Source organism: Bos taurus, chromosome 16 (genome assembly GCF_002263795.3).
Source record: "Bos taurus isolate L1 Dominette 01449 registration number 42190680 breed Hereford chromosome 16, ARS-UCD2.0, whole genome shotgun sequence".
In the NCBI taxonomy this organism is placed as follows: domain Eukaryota; kingdom Metazoa; phylum Chordata; class Mammalia; order Artiodactyla; family Bovidae; genus Bos; species Bos taurus.
The window spans coordinates 33832664-33855323 of record NC_037343.1 but is presented as its reverse complement, the minus strand read 5'-3'; the positions used below and the strand labels follow the sequence as shown (position 1 = coordinate 33855323).

The 22660-nt window shown below is 34.9% G+C and overlaps 1 protein-coding gene across 8 annotated transcripts in view; it reads left to right on the top strand.

Annotated features, from left to right (window-relative positions):
• Nucleotides 1-22660, top strand: part of SDCCAG8 (SHH signaling and ciliogenesis regulator SDCCAG8) — a 245785-nt gene that overhangs the window by 29009 nt on the left and 194116 nt on the right. For all 8 annotated transcript variants that reach the window (XM_024976513.2, XM_005216850.5, XM_024976511.2 and 5 more), the window contains 4 exon segments: nucleotides 909-1031; nucleotides 6680-6820; nucleotides 15892-15956; nucleotides 18935-19123. In XM_024976513.2, the coding sequence (XP_024832281.1) occupies nucleotides 909-1031; nucleotides 6680-6820; nucleotides 15892-15956; nucleotides 18935-19123 (518 nt within the window).

Sequence of the window (22660 nt, the reverse complement as noted above, 5' to 3'; positions counted from 1 at the left end):
AAGCTTGTTCAGCTCCTTTTCTAGTTATGAAGATGGGAGTGATGTCTTCCAAGCTTCTTATATGTCAGACCAAAAATTGGAAGTCTGCAGTATTTGTTTAATTATGGTTTTCAATTACAGCTTTGATTTTTTTTTTCTGAATAAGATAAATGGAATGTAAATTTTATATGCTGTGCAACAGCTGTTTATTATAATGGTAATGAAGGTTAGGTATTATACCCTCAATATTTCAGTATTTTTTACTGAGATGCTACTTAATAGCTATACAAATTGTTATATACCTATAATTCTTTATATTACTCCCTACATAGCCAAGGAAACACTCTTTAAGAACTATCCACCAAACTATTTTCACTCATAATTTCCTTCCATCTGGCTACCAGTTCATAGATAATCATTGTAACTTTCCTCACCTTTCTGTCTCAGTGTCCTTTATTATCTATGTAGCCGTCTGTCAGTTTTCAATGTTATTGGCATTTGAACATGAATAATAATATATCTTACCTTATGTGTTTAGGAGTGTATGTACCTCATGTTTAAAAGTCTTTTAGATAAACCCTTTAATTAAATAATTTATATAAGTCTGTTGAATAAAATTGTCAGAAACCACACAGTCCTGTGGTATGGCCATTAGCAGGCCGTCTAGTGTCTTCCCCCAGCCTTCTCTTTGTTAGCTAATGCTTGAGTTTCTTCTTTGTCAAAATATAATTATAATATTTCAGAAAATGGATAGACAGCATCAGTCTTCCATGCTTCGTATCATATTGGATCATCTAGTAATCAACAAATAAAAGCACTACTTAAGATTGCTTAATGTATGCAGTCTGCAAGTGGCATTTCTTAAAAAGAAGAAAAAAAGGAAAGAAAAAATGCTTAATGTATTTGGTATTTGTTTCTGCTTTTTATAGGAGGAACTCTCTGGAATGAAAAATAGGGTACAAGTAGTTGTGCTTGAAAATGAAAGGCTCCAACAAGAGCTGAAATCTCGAGGACAAGAAGAAATGAGGGAACAAACACTTCTGGATGCATCTGTGAGCATTTATTTAAACCATTAAACTAAAATATATATAGTCTGAATGTTGCCTCCTAACCTCTCCCTCAGCCTTCTTAGCTGCTTCAATTTTTTTCTTAAAGTTTGGCAGAAGTGCTGTGCTGGTATTTACTTGGGGCTGCAGAAATTAAAATTCGCTGTGGTGGTATGAATCCTCAAATTAAATGATGTAATGGTGCCTAGCAGCCACTCCAGTTTCCTCTCTGAGCCTTACCATTTGTGTTTTTTCCATACGAAAGAGCAAGTCTGAAAGCAGGAAGTATGTCATATAGGAAGTATGTTAACAGAGCTGGACTTTGTTAAATCTAGCAACTGTTCAGAATTGTAGCTTAGATTTCTGTTGTATTTCTCTAAATCGTCTTTGAACTTTGAGTTCCAATCAGTCTAACTAGCATGGTGTAGCAGTAAGAACACTGACATGTATGTCCAAGATTCAAAATGTTAATATTCCCATTGTCCCTAACAAGCTGGACGTTTGGCAAGTAATTTTATAGGTCTTTCAGGGTTGGCTTCACCTTGTAAGTCCTCTATTTATTGGCAATTTGAGAAATTCTCCAATATTAGCAGTCCTTAGTCTTTAATGTGAATGGGGTTTGGGATACTTACTGACAGTGCAGATCCTGGGCTTTATCCCTGAGAGTTGGTCTGGGTTAGTCTTTGAGCAAGTTGCCAAAGTGAATCTAATATCAGTGGAATACATTTTGAGGAACAGAGAATTGTATGATCTCTATTATTCTGTGACATAAAATTTTTATGATGATATTTAAATAGTGTTTAATTTCTCTTTATGAGTTGTCAGAGATATTTTTACCTTCAAAATAGTTTTTACTCTTTTGCTATGGGATGTAGTTGATAACAGTTGTTCTGCTCTTTGAGACAAAATTCAATTTTCCATGGGAAAGTTTTGGTACTTGCCTGTTTCGGCTTTACTTTGCAGTGTATTTTGGTGCTTTTGACTTAGTCATTATTAGTAAGTAAGTTCTGCTTAGGAAAAAACACAACTGTTTTAATGTTTCACCTGCTAAGTCATGTCAGTTGTGTCCGACTCTGTGCGACCCCATAGATGGCAGCCCACCAGGCTCCACTGTCCCTGGGATTCTCTAGGCAAGAACACTGGCGTGGGTTGCCATTTCTTTCTCCAGTGCATGAAAGTGAAAAGTGAAAGTGAAGTTGCTCAGTCGTGTCCTACTCTTTGCGACCCCATGGACTGTAGCCTACCAGACTCCTCCGTCCATGGGATTTCCTAGGCAAGAATACTGGAGTGGGGTGCCATTGCCTTCTCTGAATGTTTCACCTAGGTGTCCTCTAATTTTTGAAGTTTTTTTCTTAACCTGACCTGATGTTTCATTTGTAATCCTGGAGTTCTATGTGTTAGAATTTGCTATTGTATCTGGATGTGTTAACTCTGAATAATAAAGTGAGCTGATTAGCATTTTAGTTTATTTTTCTGCAATTACACATTACTTTGTGATCAGCTATTTTCTTCATTATATAACTTTTTCTGAGTATTTATAGTATTGTATTATTAATATTAGTGTTTAAAAATTTTGTCTTGGTTCCTATTATTTTGGGTCAATTTGAAAATGATTCATAAAAAGTACTTACAGGTAAGCTCATTTTTTAAAATAAGTATATTCTTTTGATTTTCCTCCAAATATGCAGTGAACAGTGACTCATTTATTCATAGTCTTTGATATTTATACAGTGCAAAGAAGTGGAAGATGGGGAAGTGAAATGAGAAAGGAAATAAGGCAGACAAGTGAATCAGAGGGCAAGAGAAGTGAGTAATGCAAAAGGGGAAGGAAATGATGGTAAAAGCATATATGCTTTGCCTTATGAGCAAAGGAAACTTGCTTAAGAAAACTACAGATAGATTATAGAAAGGATAGACTTGTAGAGAGCTTTTTTAAAAAAAACATTCACATGAGCTAAAACATAATGCAGATATTGAAATGGTTGTTGCGTATGTCAGATGACCTTGATACCTATTTTAATGTTAGTCTTCTGTGTTATTTTGTTGTTACAAAGTTATTTCTCCCACTTGCTACTTGTGGAGGCGAATTGAGACATTTTGGCAGCCTATGAATAGTGTTGTATTGAGAGTTTTGATGTAAATAAAGCTATTATCTTAAATATAAACAGATGGAGAGATATTATCTTCCTTTTTTCCATGTTGATGGTAAATCTTGCCGAAGCTATTGGCAGATTTGACTATATATTTTCAGTGTTTCTTAATGCTTTCTTTGGAAAAACAATTGAAATATGTATATAGTAATAATTAATATTTATTGATGACTGCATGGTTATGATGTGCCAGGTACTGTATCAAATACTTTGCTTGCATTATATCGTTTCAGTCTTATGATAGCTGCATAAGGCAGGTGTTGTTACATCTACTTTCAGATGATTAAATTAAGGTATACAGCAGTTAAGTTACCTACAAAGCTAGAACTCAAACACAGCACTGTCTGACTCCCCTGATCCATCTTCCTGGCCTTGAATTATACTACCTTTCTGACTAGATTAGGAATAGCTTGTCAATATTGAACCAAACCATCTTTGCCATGGACTGGAACTTTGATGGTAGCCTACATGACTTTTAGCTTTTAGCTTAGTTTTTGACTTAACAGTTGAAGAAGCAAGCAGATTATTTTTAAATAACTAAAACCATTCAAAGAATATTTCATTTGCATCTTCACTTTTTAATCATATTCCTTCTCAAGGGGCTTTTCTTGAGAGTTCAAAAATTATATTAAAAAACTCTTTTTGTTAGAATTTTTTTTTAAGTAGAAAATTTCTGAGCTATTTGTTTCCATGTCTCTTCATCCCTTCAATTCCAACCCCTCCCCTCAATTAAGAAATCAGAGGTCTTCAATGATCTTCAGGGATGTAAATGTAATTTGACTTTTTATATCTTGATCAAATATCATCCAAGTTTTTTGAAAGCTATCTGTGAAAGAACATGTCAATTAGGCTAGCACTTGTTTCCAAACAATATCATTTGATATCATAAATCAGTGATCCATAGTCTACATACGTCCTCCAATTTCTCCATAGGAAATTTGTACCACTTTGCTTCGTTACTCTGCAAGACTATTTTTAATACAATCAAATCTTGGAAGATTTTTCCCTACTTACAGAGTCAAGTTCAAGCTTATCAGCATGGCATACTTTACTTTCCAGATCCTTATTTAATTCTCTGGCTTCTTCTTTTTTATTTTTTTTTTCCACTTTCCCTGGTGGCTCAGACAGTAAAGAATCTGCCTCTAGTGTGGAAGATCTGGGTTCCATTCCTGGGTCAGGAAGATCCCCTGAAGAAGCAAATGGCTACCCACTCCAGTATTCTTGCCTGGAGAATTCCATAGACAGAGGAGGCTGGCAGGCTACAGTCCATGGGGTCACATAGAATTGGACACGACTGAGCAACTAACACATACACTTTCATAATTGATTTACAGTGCTGTGCCAATCTCTTCTGTACAGCAAAATAGCTTAGTTATACACATATTTGTGTTCTTCTTTATATTCTTTTCCCTTATGGTTTATCACAAGATACTGAATATATCAAATAGTTCCCTGTGTTATACATTAAGACCTTCTTGTTTGTCAATTCTAAATGTAATAGTTTGCATCTACCAACAGTAAGCTCCCAGTCTATCCTTCTCTCTTCTCCCCTACCCCTTGCCAACTGCAAATCTGTTCTCTGTGTCTATGAGCCTGTTTCTGTTTTGTATGTAAATTAATTTGTGCCATATTTTAGGTACAAATATGGCACATGATAAGTGATATCATATGGTATTTGTCTTTCTCTTTCTGACCTACTTCACTTAGTATGATCTTATTTAGTTGCATCCATGTTGCTGCAAATGGCATTATTTCATTTTTCACGACTGAGTAGTATTCCATTGTGTATGTGTACCACGTCTTCTTTCTTTATTCATCTGTAAATGGACGTTTAGTTTGTTTCCATGCTTTGGCTATCATAAACAGTTGTACTTTAATCTTCTGGCTTTATTGCCTTGTATGTCAACCTTTAATAATACTGAATTTCCTAAAAGCCTCTGGGAAACACCATGTTATTTCTCATCTCTGAGTTTCTCATGGTGTTCTCTCTTCTTGGCATCTAACTTATTTTTTTTCATCCTTCAAGATATCACACCAGTGTCAAAACTTCTCCAGAAACTTTCCTTGAATCTCCAGTTGCTCTTAGTATACCTCTTCTGTCTGGCCTTGTCCTAACATGCACACTTATGGCTTTACTAAATTGAAATTACCTGCTTAGGTTTTTCTCTTCTTCATTAGCCTATAAATTCCTCAAGGTTAAGATTGGTCTTGGTCATTTTTACCACCCACCACTGGCCACCAAGCTTTTAGCACAATGCCTGAACATAGTCAGTATTATACAAGTTCTGTGAACTTCCCAAAGAATGTGGAATAGAATCTCAGAATACTACTTTGAATGAATACAATTTACCGCATTCTAACATGATATGACACCACAGTATAGTTCTGTGTTTGGGGACATATCCTTGCTTTTGAATACTACTGTGTCCCTTGGCCCTTAATACGAATTCATTAATTACTTGTTGGACAAATTAAATAAGTATTTTAGTTCTTGATTCACACATAAATCACCCAGATTTTGAACTGCTTATTACACTGAATGCTGAGAGAATGCCAAAGTTTGCCAACTGCCAGTGGGTACCCCACATTCAGTCTATAGACATGTTTTGTCTATTTGAAAAACACTCAGTATTTAACAGTGTTTCAGTTGAAGAACCAGATATCTGCCTGATCTTTTTAAAAATCTAAAGATTTTTGGGGGTAATATGAGATGGCATTCACATATGGCAGCGATTGACTGGAACTGAGTAGTGACTTCTTTCTTGGGTTGCTCTGTCACAATCCCTGTGACTACTTTTTGGATCCTTGACAGGCAAGCTGCATGTCAGTTCTGTTTATCACCATGCACTGTTTTTCTCATTGAAGATAAATAATTTTCTGAAAAGGCAGAAGAGCATAGTGGTTTAGGACTCTGGAGGTAGATTGCCAGGGTTCGGATCCTAGCTCTGCCCTTTATTAGTCACTTTCTACTACCGCAGTGACTTTTTAGCAGTTACTCTCCGTAACTCAGTTTCCTCATCTATAAAATGGAGGTAAGAGTGAAACTTGTCCCATAGGATTATTGTAATGATTAGCTAAGTTAATATATGTGGAGGATGTAAAACAGTGTCTGGCACATAGTAAACATTATATGTAGTAATTATTATTATTAGTCATATCTTTATGAAATGTGGAAAATGGAAAACAAACCAAGAGAGGTTTATGTGCTTCAAGAGTATATGTCTCCAAAGAGGTAAAGAGACTATTTGTTCAATACACTGATATACAGCCCTCTTTGCTCATTTACATTATTGCCTGTACCTGTAGGAATTCAACTTTGTAACACGTGTTTGGAATATGCCCCTAACAGCTTGAAAATGCAAAATAATTGTTGATTTGTATCTAGAAGCATCTGCTGTTTTTCTTATTCCTTTCATCACAGATAATCAGTATTCCATTTGTAAAGTATGTATATTGATTTAGAAGTTAAAAGTCGATTGCAAGTACTTTCACATTTTATTTTAGGGAAACATGCAGAATTCTTGGATTATAACAGGTGAAGATTCTAGGGTGGATGAAGCTGCAAAGAGATCATTTTCATGTGGCAATGCCAGTACTATCAAAGTTGCTTCTGCTGGTGAGGCTGAAAAATGGAAACTAGAACTCGTGAGTATTTGGGTACTTTTTTCATATGTGTCTACATTTTTGGTACTTTTTTATTGTGGTAAATATATATAACACAAAACTTGCTATTTTAACCATTTAAAATTTTAAGTGTATGATTATTTACACTAAGTACATTCACAGTGTTGTTCAACCATAAACAGTACTCATTTCCAGAACATTTTCATCATCCCAAACAAAAACTCTACCAATTAAATAATAACTTCCATTCCCCTCTTCCCACAACCCTTGGTAACATTTTCTGCTCTATGTCTTTATATGAGTTTGTCTATTCTAGATACTTCACTTAAGTGTTTCTCATTTTGTCTGGCTTATTTCATTGAGCATAGAGTTTTCAAGTTTCATCCATGTTGTAATGTGTATCATAATTTCATATCTTTATAAGGGTGAATAATATTCCCCTGTACATATATGCCACACTTTGTTTTTCCTTTTATCTGTTAATAGGTTTTGGGGGAGTTTCAACCTATTGGCTGTTGTGAGTAAGGCTGATATGAACATTGATGCACAAGTATCTATTTGAGGTCCTACTTTCAAATATAATCAGAAAATTGTTGATTATATTTGATTATCAAATATAATCCAATTGTTGGATCATTTGGTAATTCTACATTTTTTTTCCTGCTTCTCAGACTGAATTATTTTAACTGTTCTATCTTCAGATTTTCAGATTCTTTCTTCTGCTGCCCAAATCTCTAAAATCTCTTTAGTGAATTTTTTATTTCAGTTTTTATTGTTTTCAGCTCCAGAATTTATTTGTTTTTTTTCTATAATTTGTTTTCCTGACTTCCTTTAGTTCTTTGTTCGTATTTTCTCTTAGCATTCTGAGTGTTCTTAGGCAGTCATTTTAAAGTTTTCATCTAGTAAGTCTGATGTCTGCAGTTTCATAGGCATGGTTCCTGTCAATTTATTCTGTTTGAGTGAGCCATGATTTCCTCTTTCTTTATATGCCTACTGATTTTTTGTTGTTGAAAATTGGGCATTAAACTGTTATATGTGATAACTCTGGAAATCAGATACCCTATTTTTTTAAGGTTTGATGTCTTTTTTATTGTTGAAGGCTGTCATAGTCCTTTAATGAATTTTCCAAACTATTTCTGTAAAAACTATTCCCTGTTGTGTGTGATCACTGAGATCTCTGTTCCATTAGCTCATATTCAGCTGATGTTTGAGAGATTTCCTTGACTGCCAGCAGCTGAAACAAACAACAACAAGAACACCAAAAAGCCCCCCAAAAATAGAACAACCAACTCTCCAAGTCTTTGCACTTTGACTGTGCTGGACTTTACCTTACAGTTAGGCCTGCTCTGAGCCTAGAGATCAGCCTCAAGTGAAAGCTTCAGCTTCTCAGGACTTTTCTGAGAATGCATTTTCCCTGGGCATATTTGTGGCTTTCTAAACTCCCCATATACATAGATGCTTCTGAATGTCCCAATTTCCCGAGGAGTCTAAATCCTTTGATCTGGGTGAAAATAATGGAATGATGGAACCAAAAATGGAATGTTCCAGGAAAAGATATAATGAATCATAGTTCCACTCTCATTGTTATCCACAGGTTTTGTTGTTAAATTTTTCTAAAGGCTCTTTCTGGCCCAAATTTCCTTGCTCCTTCTCATTCTTTAATCCAAGCTTTTTTCTAGTATTTAGGAAAGAGTTCCTTTCTTTTCAAAAAAAAAAATCAGAAAGACTAAGTAAATTATATGGTTTTTTCCCAACTGAATAAGCTATGAAAGCTACTTAATACCCATAGGATTAAGACCAATCTCCCAAGCCATCTGCTATTTTCTTCAAACTACATTTCCAGACTCGCTTCTCATTCTTCTGTCATTCGCACAAGTATTGGCTATAAGCACACACACCACTCACTTCTTGCTACTTCATATGGTTATTTCCCAGTTCCATTTTTCTTTGAAGAATTGACTTTGGCTTATGCCATAATCCCTGCCTAAAATGCTTCCTTCTTATCCTCTACCTATTGAAATGTTTACCTACCAAACTTAGTTCAAATGTCCCGTCCCGTCCTACCTTCCCTAATTACATGCTTCCATTCCTCCTTTCCCACACTAGAATTAGTTTCCCTCTTATGTCTTCTCTTAGTGTTCCATTTATAACTATTATAGATTCACTTATTTATCCTGTTTATGTCAAAGGTCAGTCTCTGCTTCCGTGAGCTTTATGTTCCAAGTCTTTCTCACTTCTTTCAAGGATTTCACTCTTGCACGTATCTCCTCTTGCTCGTGTACCTTTTATCCCTCTTAACTGGGTTTTTAGCAAAATATGTGCTATACTAGCTACTGTCTTAAAGCAAATAAACACAAAATATATTTTCTTCATCTTACATTCCCTTTGAGCCATCACCCAGCTACTCCCTTTCATACCAAAGGCTTTCGAAGCAGTTGTTTATACTCATGCCTCTGTTCCTCACCACCCATTCTCTCTTCAGCATACTTTATTTGAGCTTCCCCCCACCATATTTCCCTAAACCATTTCTTTTCAAGGTCATTAATAACCTCCACATATCAGTCTTCATCTTCCTCCCTCATCTCAGAGCAGCATTCTGTAATATGTACATTAGTTCGTCCTGCCATCCTTTGATATTTCTAATGACACAATTTGGCATAAATTCAGAAAAGTATGCAAAACAAAAATGTACAGCTTCAGGATTTATCTCCACATGAACAACCATGTAATTGTCCCTGTAAGATGTCTAACATTACCATGTCCCACAAGCCCTCTTCATGCCCACTCCCAATCACCACCTCTCATTCTCTTAAAGCTAAACACTAGCTTGACTTTTATGAAAATTGATCCCTAAGCATGATCCCCAAACATTCAAATTGATTTCTGCCTGGTTTTTAAAATATTACATAAATTGAATCACATAGTACTTATTCTTCTTTGTGTAGCTGTTTTTCAGTATTGTATTTGATAGATTCATATATATTTTTAGTTGTATGTGTTAGAAATTTATTTGTTTTCATTGATAGATCTACTATATGAATATAACAGAATTATGTATTTATGTATTGTTGACAGATATTTGTATTTTTACAGTTTGGGGATATTGTGATTATTGCTGCTATGACCATTCTTTTATATGTCTGTTGGTGTGCATTGTACACGTTTATGTTGGGTGTGTACCTTGGAGTGTCATTGTTGGTCATAGTGTATGTATATGCTCAATTTGAGTAAATAAGGGCAAACTTTTCCAAGGTGATTTTTTTATTAGTTTACTCTTCTGTCAGCAGCATGAGTGATACCATTGCTCCATATCCTTGCCAACACTTGATATTCTGTTTTTCTGGTGGTCCTGGGGTATTCTCACTGTGATTTTTATTTTCATTTCTCATGTGATTGAGTATCTTCTCATATATCTATTGGCCATTTGATGTCCTTTTTTGTGTCATGCCTGTTCAAATGTCCTACTTATTTTTTTTTGAATTATCTGACAATGTTTTTTTAAAACTCTTAATATGAGTATAAGCCCATTATTGGTTACCTCTGTTGGGACATACTTTCCTATATTTTGTGGTTTGTCTTGGAACTCTCTTGATAGGTTTCTTTTTTCTCTTTCTTTCTGGATTAGAATTTCTTAATTTTAATGTGGTCCAATTTACCAGTGTTTTCTCTTTATTTTTTAGTATCTTTTGCGTCCTATCTAAAAAAGTATTTCCCTACCCCCAAGGCCATCAGATATTCTGAAGATATTCTCCTATATTATCTTTCAGAAACCTTATAATCTTACTTTTTACATTTAGAACTACAGTGTACATGGAATTTATTTTTGTATCATATGGGAAGTGTAGGGGGTTACTTTTCCTATCGGGTCATTTATACATCCCAGCATCATCTGTTGAGAAGACAGTCATTTGCCTGACACCTTTGTTATAAACCAAGTGTGCACATATGTGTGAGTCTGTTTCTGGGCTTTGTGTTGTATTTCCTTGGTGTCTGTGTTACTACTTGTTTGTGCTATTACCATCCTGTCTTGATTCTTATAACCTTGTATCTGGTAGACCAAGTCTTCCAACATTTTTCTTAGAGCTAAAGAATGTCCTATTTCTTGCCTTTTGCATTCCAAATACATTTATAATTAGTTAGCTTTCGAAAAGCCATTAAGTAGTTTTGATTGAGATTACATTAAACGTATAGGTCATTTGTGGGAGGAAGAATTGATATCTTATGATAATATATTGTCTAATAGTAAAATTACATATCACTCTATTTTGTTGCTAAGTCACTTCAGTTGTGTCCCACTCTGTGTGACCCCATAGACAGCAGCCCACCAGGCTCCCCCGTCCCTGGGATTCTCCAGGCAAGAACACTGGAGTGGGTTGCCATTTCCTTCTCCAATGCATGAAAGTGAAAAGTGAAAGGGAAGTCACTCAGTCATGTCCAATTTAGCGACCCCACGGACTGCAGCCTGCCAGACTCTTCCATCCATGGGACTTTCCAGGCAAGAGTACTGGAGTGGGTTGCCATTGCCTTCTCCAATCACTCTATTTAGGTCATCTTTAATTTTTTAAGTTTTTTTTTTTATAGTTTCTGAATAAAGGCCTTACACATCTTTCTTTAGAATTAACCTCTAGATTTTTTTACAGTATTATCATAAGCAATATACATATTTAAAGTTTTCATTTTCTTATTCTTCAGTGCTAGTATAGAGAAAACTCCATGGTATTTTTGTTTTGACTGACTCCTACTTGCTTTTGATTAGTGTTATCATTGTATTTTTTTCCTATTGTTTTACTTTTAACATACTTATGTCTTCATATTTAATATAGGTTTCTTGTGGACAGCATATAGTTGAGTTTTGCTTTTTTTTATCCAATCTGACAATATGTGTCCTTTAAACATGATTATGTGTATACTTGGCTTTAAATCTACTATCTTGTTATGTCTTTTTTTCTCCTTCAGCTATTTCTTCACCTTTTATTTTTTTTCCTTTCCTGCCTTCTTTTGAATTAGTTGAATATTTTAATGGTTCCATTTTATTTCCTTTTCTCACTCTGGAAAAATCTTTAGCACCAGCATTCACCTGGTTTTGTTCAAGTCAACAACCCAGGGTTATTTTTAATGTCTTTTTCTCCCCCACATCTATTCAGTCATAAAATACTGTCAGTTTTACATGAGTAGGTAGAACTCCTAGAGGGGAACATAAGCAAATCATTCTCTGACATAAATCTTAGCAATATTTTCTTAGATTGGTATCCCTAGGCAAAAGAAATAAAAGCAAAAATAAATAAGTGGGACCTAAAAACTTTTACTATGCAAAGGAAACCAACAACAAAACCCATAGCATAGTAGAAAATATCAGCAACTATGTGACCAACAAGGGGTTAATATCCAAAGATAGAAATATCCCATAACTCAATACCAAAAAAACAGATAACCCAATCAAAAATGGACAGAGGACCCAGACAGACATTTTTCCAAAGAAGATATATAGATGACCAACAGGTACATAAAAAGAGATTATTAGAGAAATGCAAATCAAAGCCTTAGTGAGGTATCACTTCACACTAGTCAGAATGGCTATCATCAAAAAGTATACAAATGATAAATGCTGGAGAGATGTGGAGAGATGGGAACCCTTGTGCCCTGTTAGTGGGAGTGTAAATAGGTGCAGCCACTATGGGAAATAGTATGGAGGTTCCCTGAAAAACTCAAAATAGAGCTACCATATGATACTCACTCCTGAGTATTTATCCTCCCAAGAAATGAAACCTCCTATTTGAGAAGACTCATGCCCCCCAGTGTCCATAGAATCATTATTTACAATAGCCAAGACATGGAAGCAACTCGTGTCCATCAGCAGACAATTGGCTTAAAATATATTGTTTATATATATATGATGAAATGTTACTCTGCTATAAAAAGAATGAAATATTGTCATTTGTAGCAACATGGATGAGCCTAGAAAATATCATACTTAGTGAAGAAAGAGAAATACAAATTCTATATGATATCACTTTTACGTGAAATCTAAAACAATAATACAAATAAATCTATATACAAAACAGAAACAGACTCACAGACATAGAAAGCAAATTATGGTTGACAAAGGAGAGAGGGAGTGAAGGAGGGACAAATTAGGAGTATGGGATTAACAGGTACAAGCTACTATGCATAAAATAGATAGGCAACAAGGATTTACTATGTTACACAGGGAATTATATTCAGTATCTAATAATAACCTATAATGGAACATATTTGGAAAACTCAGCAGTGGTCACAGGAATGGAAAAAGTCAGTTTTCATTCCAAACTCAAAAGAGGGCAGTGCCAAAAAATGTTCAAACTACCGCACAATTGCACTTGTTTCACATGCTAGCAAAGTAATTCTCAAAATTCTCCAAGTACGGCTTCAACAGTACGTGAACCATGAACTTCCAGATGTTCAAGCTGGACTTAGAAAAGGCAGAGGAACCAGAGATCAAATTGCCAACACATGCTGGATCATTGAAAAAGCAAGAGAATTCCAGTAAAACATCTATTTCTGCTTTATTGATTACACCAAAGCTTTTGACTGTGTAGATCACAACAATCTGGAAAATTCTTCAAGAAATGGGAATACCAGACCACCTTACCTGCCTCCTGAGAAATCTGTATGCAGGTCAAGAAGCAACAGTTAGAACTGGACATGGAACAACAGACTGGTTCCAAATCGGGAAAGGAGTACATCAGGCTGTATATTGTCACCCTGCTTATTTAACATATGCAGAGTACATCATGCGGAATGCTGGGCTGGAATAAGCATAAGCTGGAATCAAGACTGCCGGGAGAAATAACAATAACCTCAGATATGCAGATAACACCACTTATGGCAGAAAGTGAAGAGGAACTAAAAAAAGCCTCTTGATGAAAGTGAAAGAGGAGAGTGAAAAAGCTGGCTTAAAACTCAACATTCAGAAAACGAAGATCATGGTGTTTGGTCCCACCACTTCATGACAAATAGATGGGGAAACAATGGAAACAGTGGCAGACTTTATTTTCTTGGGTTCCAAAATTACTGCAGATGGTGAATGCAGCCATGAAATTCAAAGACATTTGCTCCTTGGAAGAAAAGCTATGACCAACCTAGACAGTATATTAAAAGAGACATTACTTTGCTGACAAAGTTCCATCTTGTCAAAGCTAGGGTTTTTCCAGTAGTCATAAGTGGATGTGAGAGTTGTACTATAAAGAAATCTGAGCAGCAAAGAATTGATGCTTTTGAACTGTGGTGTTGGAGAAGACTCTTGAGAGTCCCTTGGACTGCAAGGAGATCCAACCAATCAATCCTAAGGGAAATCAGTCCTGAATATTCATTGGAAGGACTGATGCTGAAGCTGAAGCTCCAATTCTTTGGCCACCTAATGTGAAGAACTGACTCATTGGAGAAGACCCTGATCCTGGGAAAGATTGAAGACAGGAGGAGTAGGGGATAACAGAGAATGAGATGGTTGGATGGCATCACCAACTTGATGGGCATGAGTTTGAGCAAGCTCCGGAGTTGGTGATGGACAAGGAACCCTGGCGTGCTGCAGTTGATGGGGACGCAAAGAGTTGAACACAATTGAGCAACTGAACTGAACTGAAATCACTTGACTGTACACCTGAAACACTTAATATTGTAAATCAACTATACTTAATAAAAATAAATAAAATTTAACACTAAAGAAAAAAATTCTATGAATTATGCTTGTTTACAGCTTTGTACTAAATATTTTCTATCTTTGCTGCTTGATTACTCTTTTTTTTAAATTTTTTATTTTATATCAGAGTATCGCCAATTAACAATGTTATAGTTTCAGGTGTACAGCAAAGGGACTCAGCCACGCATAAACATGTATCCATTCTCCCTTAAACTCCACTCCCATCCGGGTGGCCACATAATGTTGAGCAGAGTTCCCTGTGCTACAGTCAGTCCTTATAGGTTATCCATTTTAATATAATAGTGTGTACATGTCGATCCAAGCTCTATAACTATCTCTTTCCCCCCATTCTTCCCCCTCATGGCAAACATTAGTTCATTCTTTAAGTCTGTGAGTTGTTTCTGTTTTATAAGTAGCTACTTCATTACTTTTGTTCATCAGCTTATCTGTTATTTATTTGCAATGTCTTCATTTGTAATGATCTCTTTTACATATCCTTCAGTGTAATATAAGATTCAGTGCTGATAAAAAGATTTCAATATTCATCCAGTGCTTCAGCTATGTAGAGGCTTTTATTTAGTTGTATGTACTAAATAAAAGTCTTCATATATTCATTCTTCTCACTGTCCACCTTACCTTATCAGCTCATCTCATCTACTGTCCCATCTAGCATTCTACATTCTAGTGATACTGAACTACTTTTTGACCGGATATACAGCACACTTTCTCCAGCCACTGTGCCTTTTGCTCTGTTGGAAATTATCCAAGTCTTAGCATCTCTTCACATGAAGCCTTCTCTACTTCTCTTTAGCTAAATTACAAGTTCCTGCCTTTTCTAATTCATTTTACCTTCTGTATTTTCACAAGTGTAAATTGTATATAATTATATTTGTTCATCTGTCTTGCTGTTTCTGCTTAGAATATAAGCTCTTGGAGGTAGCAGTGTTTTTATCTTAGAATTAAAGAAAAACTGGATATCAGCTGAGGCTTGTGGATTATATATCACTTTGGTCTATCATACTGTGATTTATAACTTTTATCATTCATCCAACACATATTAATATTTTTTGGTGCATCAGCTATGCAGCAATCACAATGGGAGATTCCAGGAAGATTTGATCCTTGCCCTCATGGACTTTACGGGCTATAATTGGTTTTGCCCAGAGTCATACTTTTAAAATAAGAATGCAGTTTAAAAAAAAAAAAACTTTTTTATTAGTAATCACCATTTTATGACTCAGTAGTTCTTTATAGGCTTTCACTCAATAAAAATAGAGTGTTTGGAGTGGAAGAGGGAAAGTGATTCCAGAGAGGGCACATTGATTTTCCTCCTGGGTAAAAAGAAATAACTGATTTTAATATTAATAATTAAAACACAGGACATGGACAAAATGCACATTTTTTTTCTTTTCTAAAGGAGAGACTAAAACTTACTTATGAGGAAAAGAGTGAAATCCTGGAATCTCAATTGACGTTTTTGAGGTAAAGTATTATCATCTACTTAAAGTCATTGGCAAAATCATGATGATCTTAAAAATATGTTTGAATGTTTACTGAAATTTCAGTTTTAGTCAATATAGGAATTGCTTGATGTAATTTTGTGTACACTACATGAAAATTCCTGAGATTAGTAAAGGCTAAAGGGATTTGTGAGGTCCTTTTTCGAATCCTGTTTCAAAGAAATGTGAGCTAAATTATAAATTTTATCCCTTCATCAGCTGTAAAATATTATGTTCTCATATAGAAAAAGGAATTAGTAGCTCTTCTTATAGAAATTATGCTTTTAAAATAAAATAATATAAAATAAAGCACTGTAATTTTCAAATTAGAAGCATTTTTTTTCTTCAATAGGAGGTCTTCATCTAATTTTAAAATTACAATAGTAGTATAATAGTTTGAGTTTTTATATCCTTGGCAGATTTGAGTATATACAAATTTTCATGTACTTTTTGATATGTTTTCAAAAATCCCAATAGAGCCTATATATTATAGGTTAACCATTAGTGATTTGTTCTATATTATGAGTAGGAAAAGATACAGGAATTAATTTTTTAAGTTAAGGGTTAATTGAAATAGTGGTAATGAAATCTTTTCTAATGAAATAACCTTTAAAATATTTTTATAATTTTATTTTAGTAAATTTTATTTTTGAAATAAAATTTAACAGGCCATATATTGTCTAGGGCCATAACTAAAGTACTACCAAGAACCAGAACTCATGGCTTCTTGCTATAAATGTAGTTATTCATTTATTTTAATATATTCTTACGCCTTTCATGCCTTATAAGGTTGAGGATTTCTATAGAGACTCTTGATTTTTCATGAAGAAACCTAAACTTTTATAAAATGGTCTATTTTTTGTTTTCTTGCTTTGCTATAGTTTGATTTCTATTGTGTTTTGGTTCTTCAGTATTTAGTGATATATTTCCAGCTCACTATTTTATGGAAATATGACTTATTTGGTTCTATTCACAATTCAACTATGCAGTCTTGCGTGGCATTAAAATATCACCTTGCAATGGACCAGACTTTGTTCCCTGCATTCTTCTGTTTCTTCATTTTCTTTTAGCATAATTTAAGATTATTTAAAGAAACATTTTCTTAGAGAAAGAAATAAAATCACTGGTCTTGGAAACTCCAGTTTTATGTTACCTATTTTTTAAATTTTCTGTTTGCCTTTTCATGTAACTGAATCTACTTGAGTGTTTTGAATTTGAAGCTGACGGAAATAGTAATGGAGACTCTTTGACTTTGGAATGTACTTCTGAAGTTCTTTTTACAAAGCTTTCGAAAGTCAGACTGTGTTGTTGTTCAGTCACTAAGTTGTGTCCAATTCTTTGTGACCACTGGACTGCAGTGTGCCAGGCTTCTCTGTCCTTCACCATGTCCCAGAGTTTGCTCCAACTCATGTCCATTGAGTTGGTGATGCCATCCAACCATCAGACCTTTTCTACATGATACTTAAAAGGAAACATTATGTTGTAGATATTATCTTGGGAAAAAGATATAAACAGCTCCTTTTTTCCTGCTTCAGAGTGTCATTAGATTTGCCTTTTTTTTTTTTTTTTAACCTTTAGATGGCCCGTAGATCTTTTCCACCTCTTCCAGGCTGTCTGAAAGCCCCCCAAATCCCAAGAGTCGACAAAGTGTGTAACAACCAGATGTCTTGACTGTTGGCTTCTCCTTTGTGACAGGGAACACATTAGGATGGCTATAGATCCCTGAATTTATCTATAGAGAGTAGTCTGAGCCAGAGATAAAGTGCCTGCTTTCTGCAGTCTTAAGAATTTAAGAACAATTTCTTTAAGTTAGGACTTTTTTAAAAAAAATGCAATATGAAAGGGATACGTGTGCAAGGAAGCTCAGTTACCTAAGTTGACTTTACCAAAACTTTTTAGGGAAGGGGAAGGAAAATACAATCCATATACTGGTCATTTAATCCTTAAAAGATCAACATAAAGAAAAACCTTGTCCAGGAACTATCCCATTAAAACAAACAAACAAATGAAGAACACACACACACAATTCCTCTGCCCTTTCATTATCAAGCTGTATATTTCCAGCCAATAGCTGCTACTTGTGAAATCTTATGTCTGCCGAATTCTGACTTCTTTCTGTAGCCCACTGTCAGTCCTTTGTAGAACTTTGTGGTTAGTTGATTTTTTTTACTGAAGAAAAATGGGCAGTAATAAATTACTCATGCATAAAATCCATATCCTTTATACAATCTTTTAAGGTTCTCTTTATAAATTTTAAAGAGTTAACACTTGAAATAGGATATTTCCCTCAATTTAAGGATATTGTGTTATCCCTTTATTGAGAGAAACTATTTAGGATTTATATTTGGAGTTTTATTTATTTATTTATTTATTTATTTTTGGAGTTTTATTTTTGGGAAGAGATGGGAAGCCTTGAAAAGAGAGCCAGTATCGGAGGCACACTAGTCTGTGTTAAAATCTTAAAACAACTTTAAATTTAATATTTTCAAGTCTCACTTTATTCAAAGGGTCAATTCAGATAATCACATCTATATCTCCAGGTTGTGGTAAGAATAAGGTATTGTATAAAAAGCACCTAATAAGGTAAACACCAGTAAATGATAGTAGTTATCACTGTGATGATACATTTAAAAGTAGTATACTTTTACCTGGACATTTAAAAAAATTTTTAATCAGATGATAATTGCTTTACTATGTTTTATTGGTTTCTGCCTCCCAACTATGTGAATCATTCACATTGAGTCTCCCCTTCCTTCGAGTCTCCCCGTCCCCAGTCCCACCCCTCTAGGTTGTCACAGAGCTCTAGGTTGGGCTCCCTGTGTTATATAGCAGCTTTCCACTATCTATCTATTTTCTATTTTACACACGATAGTATATATATGTTAGTGCTACTTTTTCAGTTTATCCTAACTTCTTCCCCTGCTATGTCCACTTGCTAAAGCTTTTTTCCCTTCTTTTTAGGAAAGACTTAGCTGAATATCAGAAAAACTGTGAAGATCTTAAAGAGCGACTAAAGCATAAAGAGTCTCTACTTGCTGCTAATATTTCTAACCGTGTTGGTGGTCTTTGTTTGAAATGTGCTCAGCATGAAGCTGTTCTTTCCCAAACCCATAATAATGTTCACATACAAACCATTGAAAGACTGACTAAGTAAGTATGCTTCTGTATGTGGGGTTGTTGGTGACATGGAAACCCATATCTTTACATGGGCATTATAGTTTTTTTTATCCCCATGCTAAATCACATGTGATTAATGTTAAGCTTCAAATAAAATAAATTTTCTAAGGTCCCTTCATTGTATATTAAAGAAAGAATATGTAGGTTCTGCCAACTGTGTATAATCTAGTCATTTCAGACAAATAATTTTATCTTTGTTGGTTTTAGTCTCATCTTTAAATGAGAGGATTGAAGTAGATAGCCTTTATAATTCTGTTCATTTCTATGACTCTGTAATTGAAGATCCAGCACTATTCATTACAGCACTGAGTTTGAGAGGAATTCTCTTGATTTTGCCCAATTTCAGATTTCCCTGCTGTAGTATAAAGTGAGTATTTTTTTTTTATCAAGTCTTTAATATGTGCTTGTCATGAAGAATATTATGAGTATGCTGGAAGAAAGATCCACTGTATCCCATTTGTTAATATTTGAGGATTGATCAGGGACAAATTACAAGTGAGTTTTTATGGAGTCAAAGTTTTCATCTAGGCTGAAATATTACAGTTCTCTGGGTACATCTTTCTTTTGTTTTCACTATTCCAGAGGAAGCCTTTTCCTATGAAAATTTTATTCTGTAGAAGTTGAGGATTATTATTTAATACAGTATCCAGGGATGATTTATAGTGGGTGTTTTCTCTCACATGCCCTCTGCTTTTTTCTGTGCTCAGGGTCACATTTTTCTGTCTTTTTGGGTTTATTTAAATAGCCCAAATATCACTTCCTCATAGAAATATTCTCTCACCAGCCTTACCCCATTTTGTCCTCAATTGACTTAGCCGCCTTCCTTCTCTAACTTTATAATATATTGTGTATACTTGCAGGCAGCAACTGTGTTTTATTTCTATATCCCTGGCTTCTAGAAGAGTACTTGGTCTGTAGCAGACACTCAGTAAATTGCTGTTTATATGACAAGACATTTTGGCGTTTATTGTTAACATCAGTTCAGTTCAGTCGCTCAGTCATGTCCAACTCTTTGCGATCCCATGGACTGTAGCATGCCAGGCCTCCCTGTCTATCACCAACTCCCGGAGTTTGCTCAAACTCATGTCCATTGAGTCGGTGATACCAACCATCTCATCCTCTGTCATCCCCTTCTCCTCTTACCTTCAATCTTTCCCAGCGTTAGGGTCTTTTCAAATGAGTCAGTTCTTTGCATCAGATGGCCAAAATATTGGAGTTTCAGCTTCAGCATCAGTCCTTCCAATGAATATTCTGGACTGATTTCCCTTAGGATTGACTGGTTGGATCTCCTTGCAGTCCGAGGGACTCTCAAGAGTCTTCTCCGACACCACAGTTCAAAAGCATCAATTCTTCAGAGGTCAGCTTTCTTAATAGTCCAACTCTCACATCCATACATGACTGCTGGAAAAACCATAGCCTTGACTAGACAGACCTTTGTTGGCAAAGTAATGTCTCTGCTTTTTAATACGCTGTCTAGGTTGGTCATAACTTTGTTAACATCAGAGATCCTCTAATTGGAACTGGTGTCGAGAATGAAAAGACTTGGTCATTAAAGTCAGTTTTGACCTTTGGATGAATGAATTTACTTTCCTGAGTTTGAAGTCTTCCTTTGTTTTGGTGAATAATATTCAATACCACCTCTTGGAATATTATGGATGCAGCTTAGCCTTGTGACTCGAGTGTTAGCTTTTGAGTCAAACTGCCTGGATCCATACTTTGGTTCTACTGCCAGCTTACTTTGTTTAGGGCTTTCCTGGTGGCTCAGTTGGTAAAGAATCTGCCTGCAGTGTAGGAGACCACCTGCAATGCAGGAGACCTGGGTTCAATCCTCTCATGCCTCAATTCCCCCACTTGAAAATGGAGGTAAAAGTACCTAATAGTATTATTTTTGAGGGAACGTTGAATGCATACCTATATATTGCTTCAAACATTTCCTTCCATATTATAAACGCTCTGTAAATATTAAAACCCATCTGTACCTCCTATACTTGGAAATAGTAAAAATGTCCCACAACCATGGTTTCTACATGTGACTAATTTATTGGTTGTTATATAAAAACTAAATTTCTCCACTGTTACTTTTCATGATCTGCACTGATGGCCTTGCTATTTGTTAAATATTATATTAATTATTAAATATAGTATTAACTTATTCATATTTATTACATATCAGCTTCCCAGGTGGCTTAGTGATAAAGAATCCACCTGCCAATGCAGGAGATGCAGGCTGGGTCAGAAAGATCCCTTAGAGAAGGAAATGGCAACCCACTCCAGCATTCTTGCCTGGAAAATTCCATGGACAAAGGAGCCTGGCAGGCTACAGTCCACGGGGTTGAAAAGAATCGGACGCAACTGAGCACGCACGCTAGTATTTCACATAGTGACAATCTATTAAATGTATGTTAAATATATTTTCAGATAAAACTGATGTGTAATAAACATTTCTAATATACCAAGGATTGTACCAGGAAATTTAAAACATAATGTCTTTTAATAGTTAAACATTGATGAGGTAAGTAGATTGCCGTCATTCTACAACTAAGGAAACTGAGACTCAGAGAAGTTAAAAATTTGCTTGTTTATATTTGAAAAAAGAATGGAATCATACTTCACAAAAGTAAATTCAAGATGGTTTAAAGACCTAGATATGATTTCTAGACTACAAAAGTATTAGGAGAAAATATAGAAAAACATCTTTATGGACTTGGGCTAATTAAAGTTCTGAGCATGATGAGGAAAGTAAGTCAAAAGGGAAAATAAAATGTTACATTTGACTCCACTAACACAAAAACTTACTTATGATACAATATTGCAAACTAAACTAAAAGATAGGAAAATATTTATATTTTATAGAAAAAAGTTTTTGGTACAATGTATAAATAATTTCTTTTAAAAGAAACAGAAAAGAAAAACTTCCCAGTTGCAAAGTAGGTATAGGATAGGAATTGGTAAGCAATAAAAGAGGATGATAATGCACGAGTTAAGTATTCATTCTTTTTTTTTAATTGAAGTGTAACTGACCCACAATACCATGTTAGTTCCACATGCACAATATAGTGATTTGATAATTCTATACATTACAAAATGATCACCACCATAAGTCTAGTTAAACCTGTCACCATGTAAAATTATTACGATATTATTAACTGTATTTCCCACGCTGCACATGTCATCCTTTGACTTAAGTTTCAAAATAAATAATCTTAATCTCATTTACCTATTTTACTCATCTTCCTAAAACCCTCCCCTCTGGCAACCCCCTGTTTGTATCTGATTCTGTTTCTGTTCTGTTACATTAGTTCATGTTTTGTTATTCAGATTTTCCAAACATAAATGAAATCATGTTTTATTGTCTGACTTATTTTGCTTAGCATAATACCCTCTAAGTCCATCTGTATTGTTGCAGATGGCAAGATTTCATTTCATTTCATTCATCCATTGTATACTGAGTAATATTTCATTGTTTATGCATGTGTATTTATACACGTCTACCTCATCCTCTTTATTGTG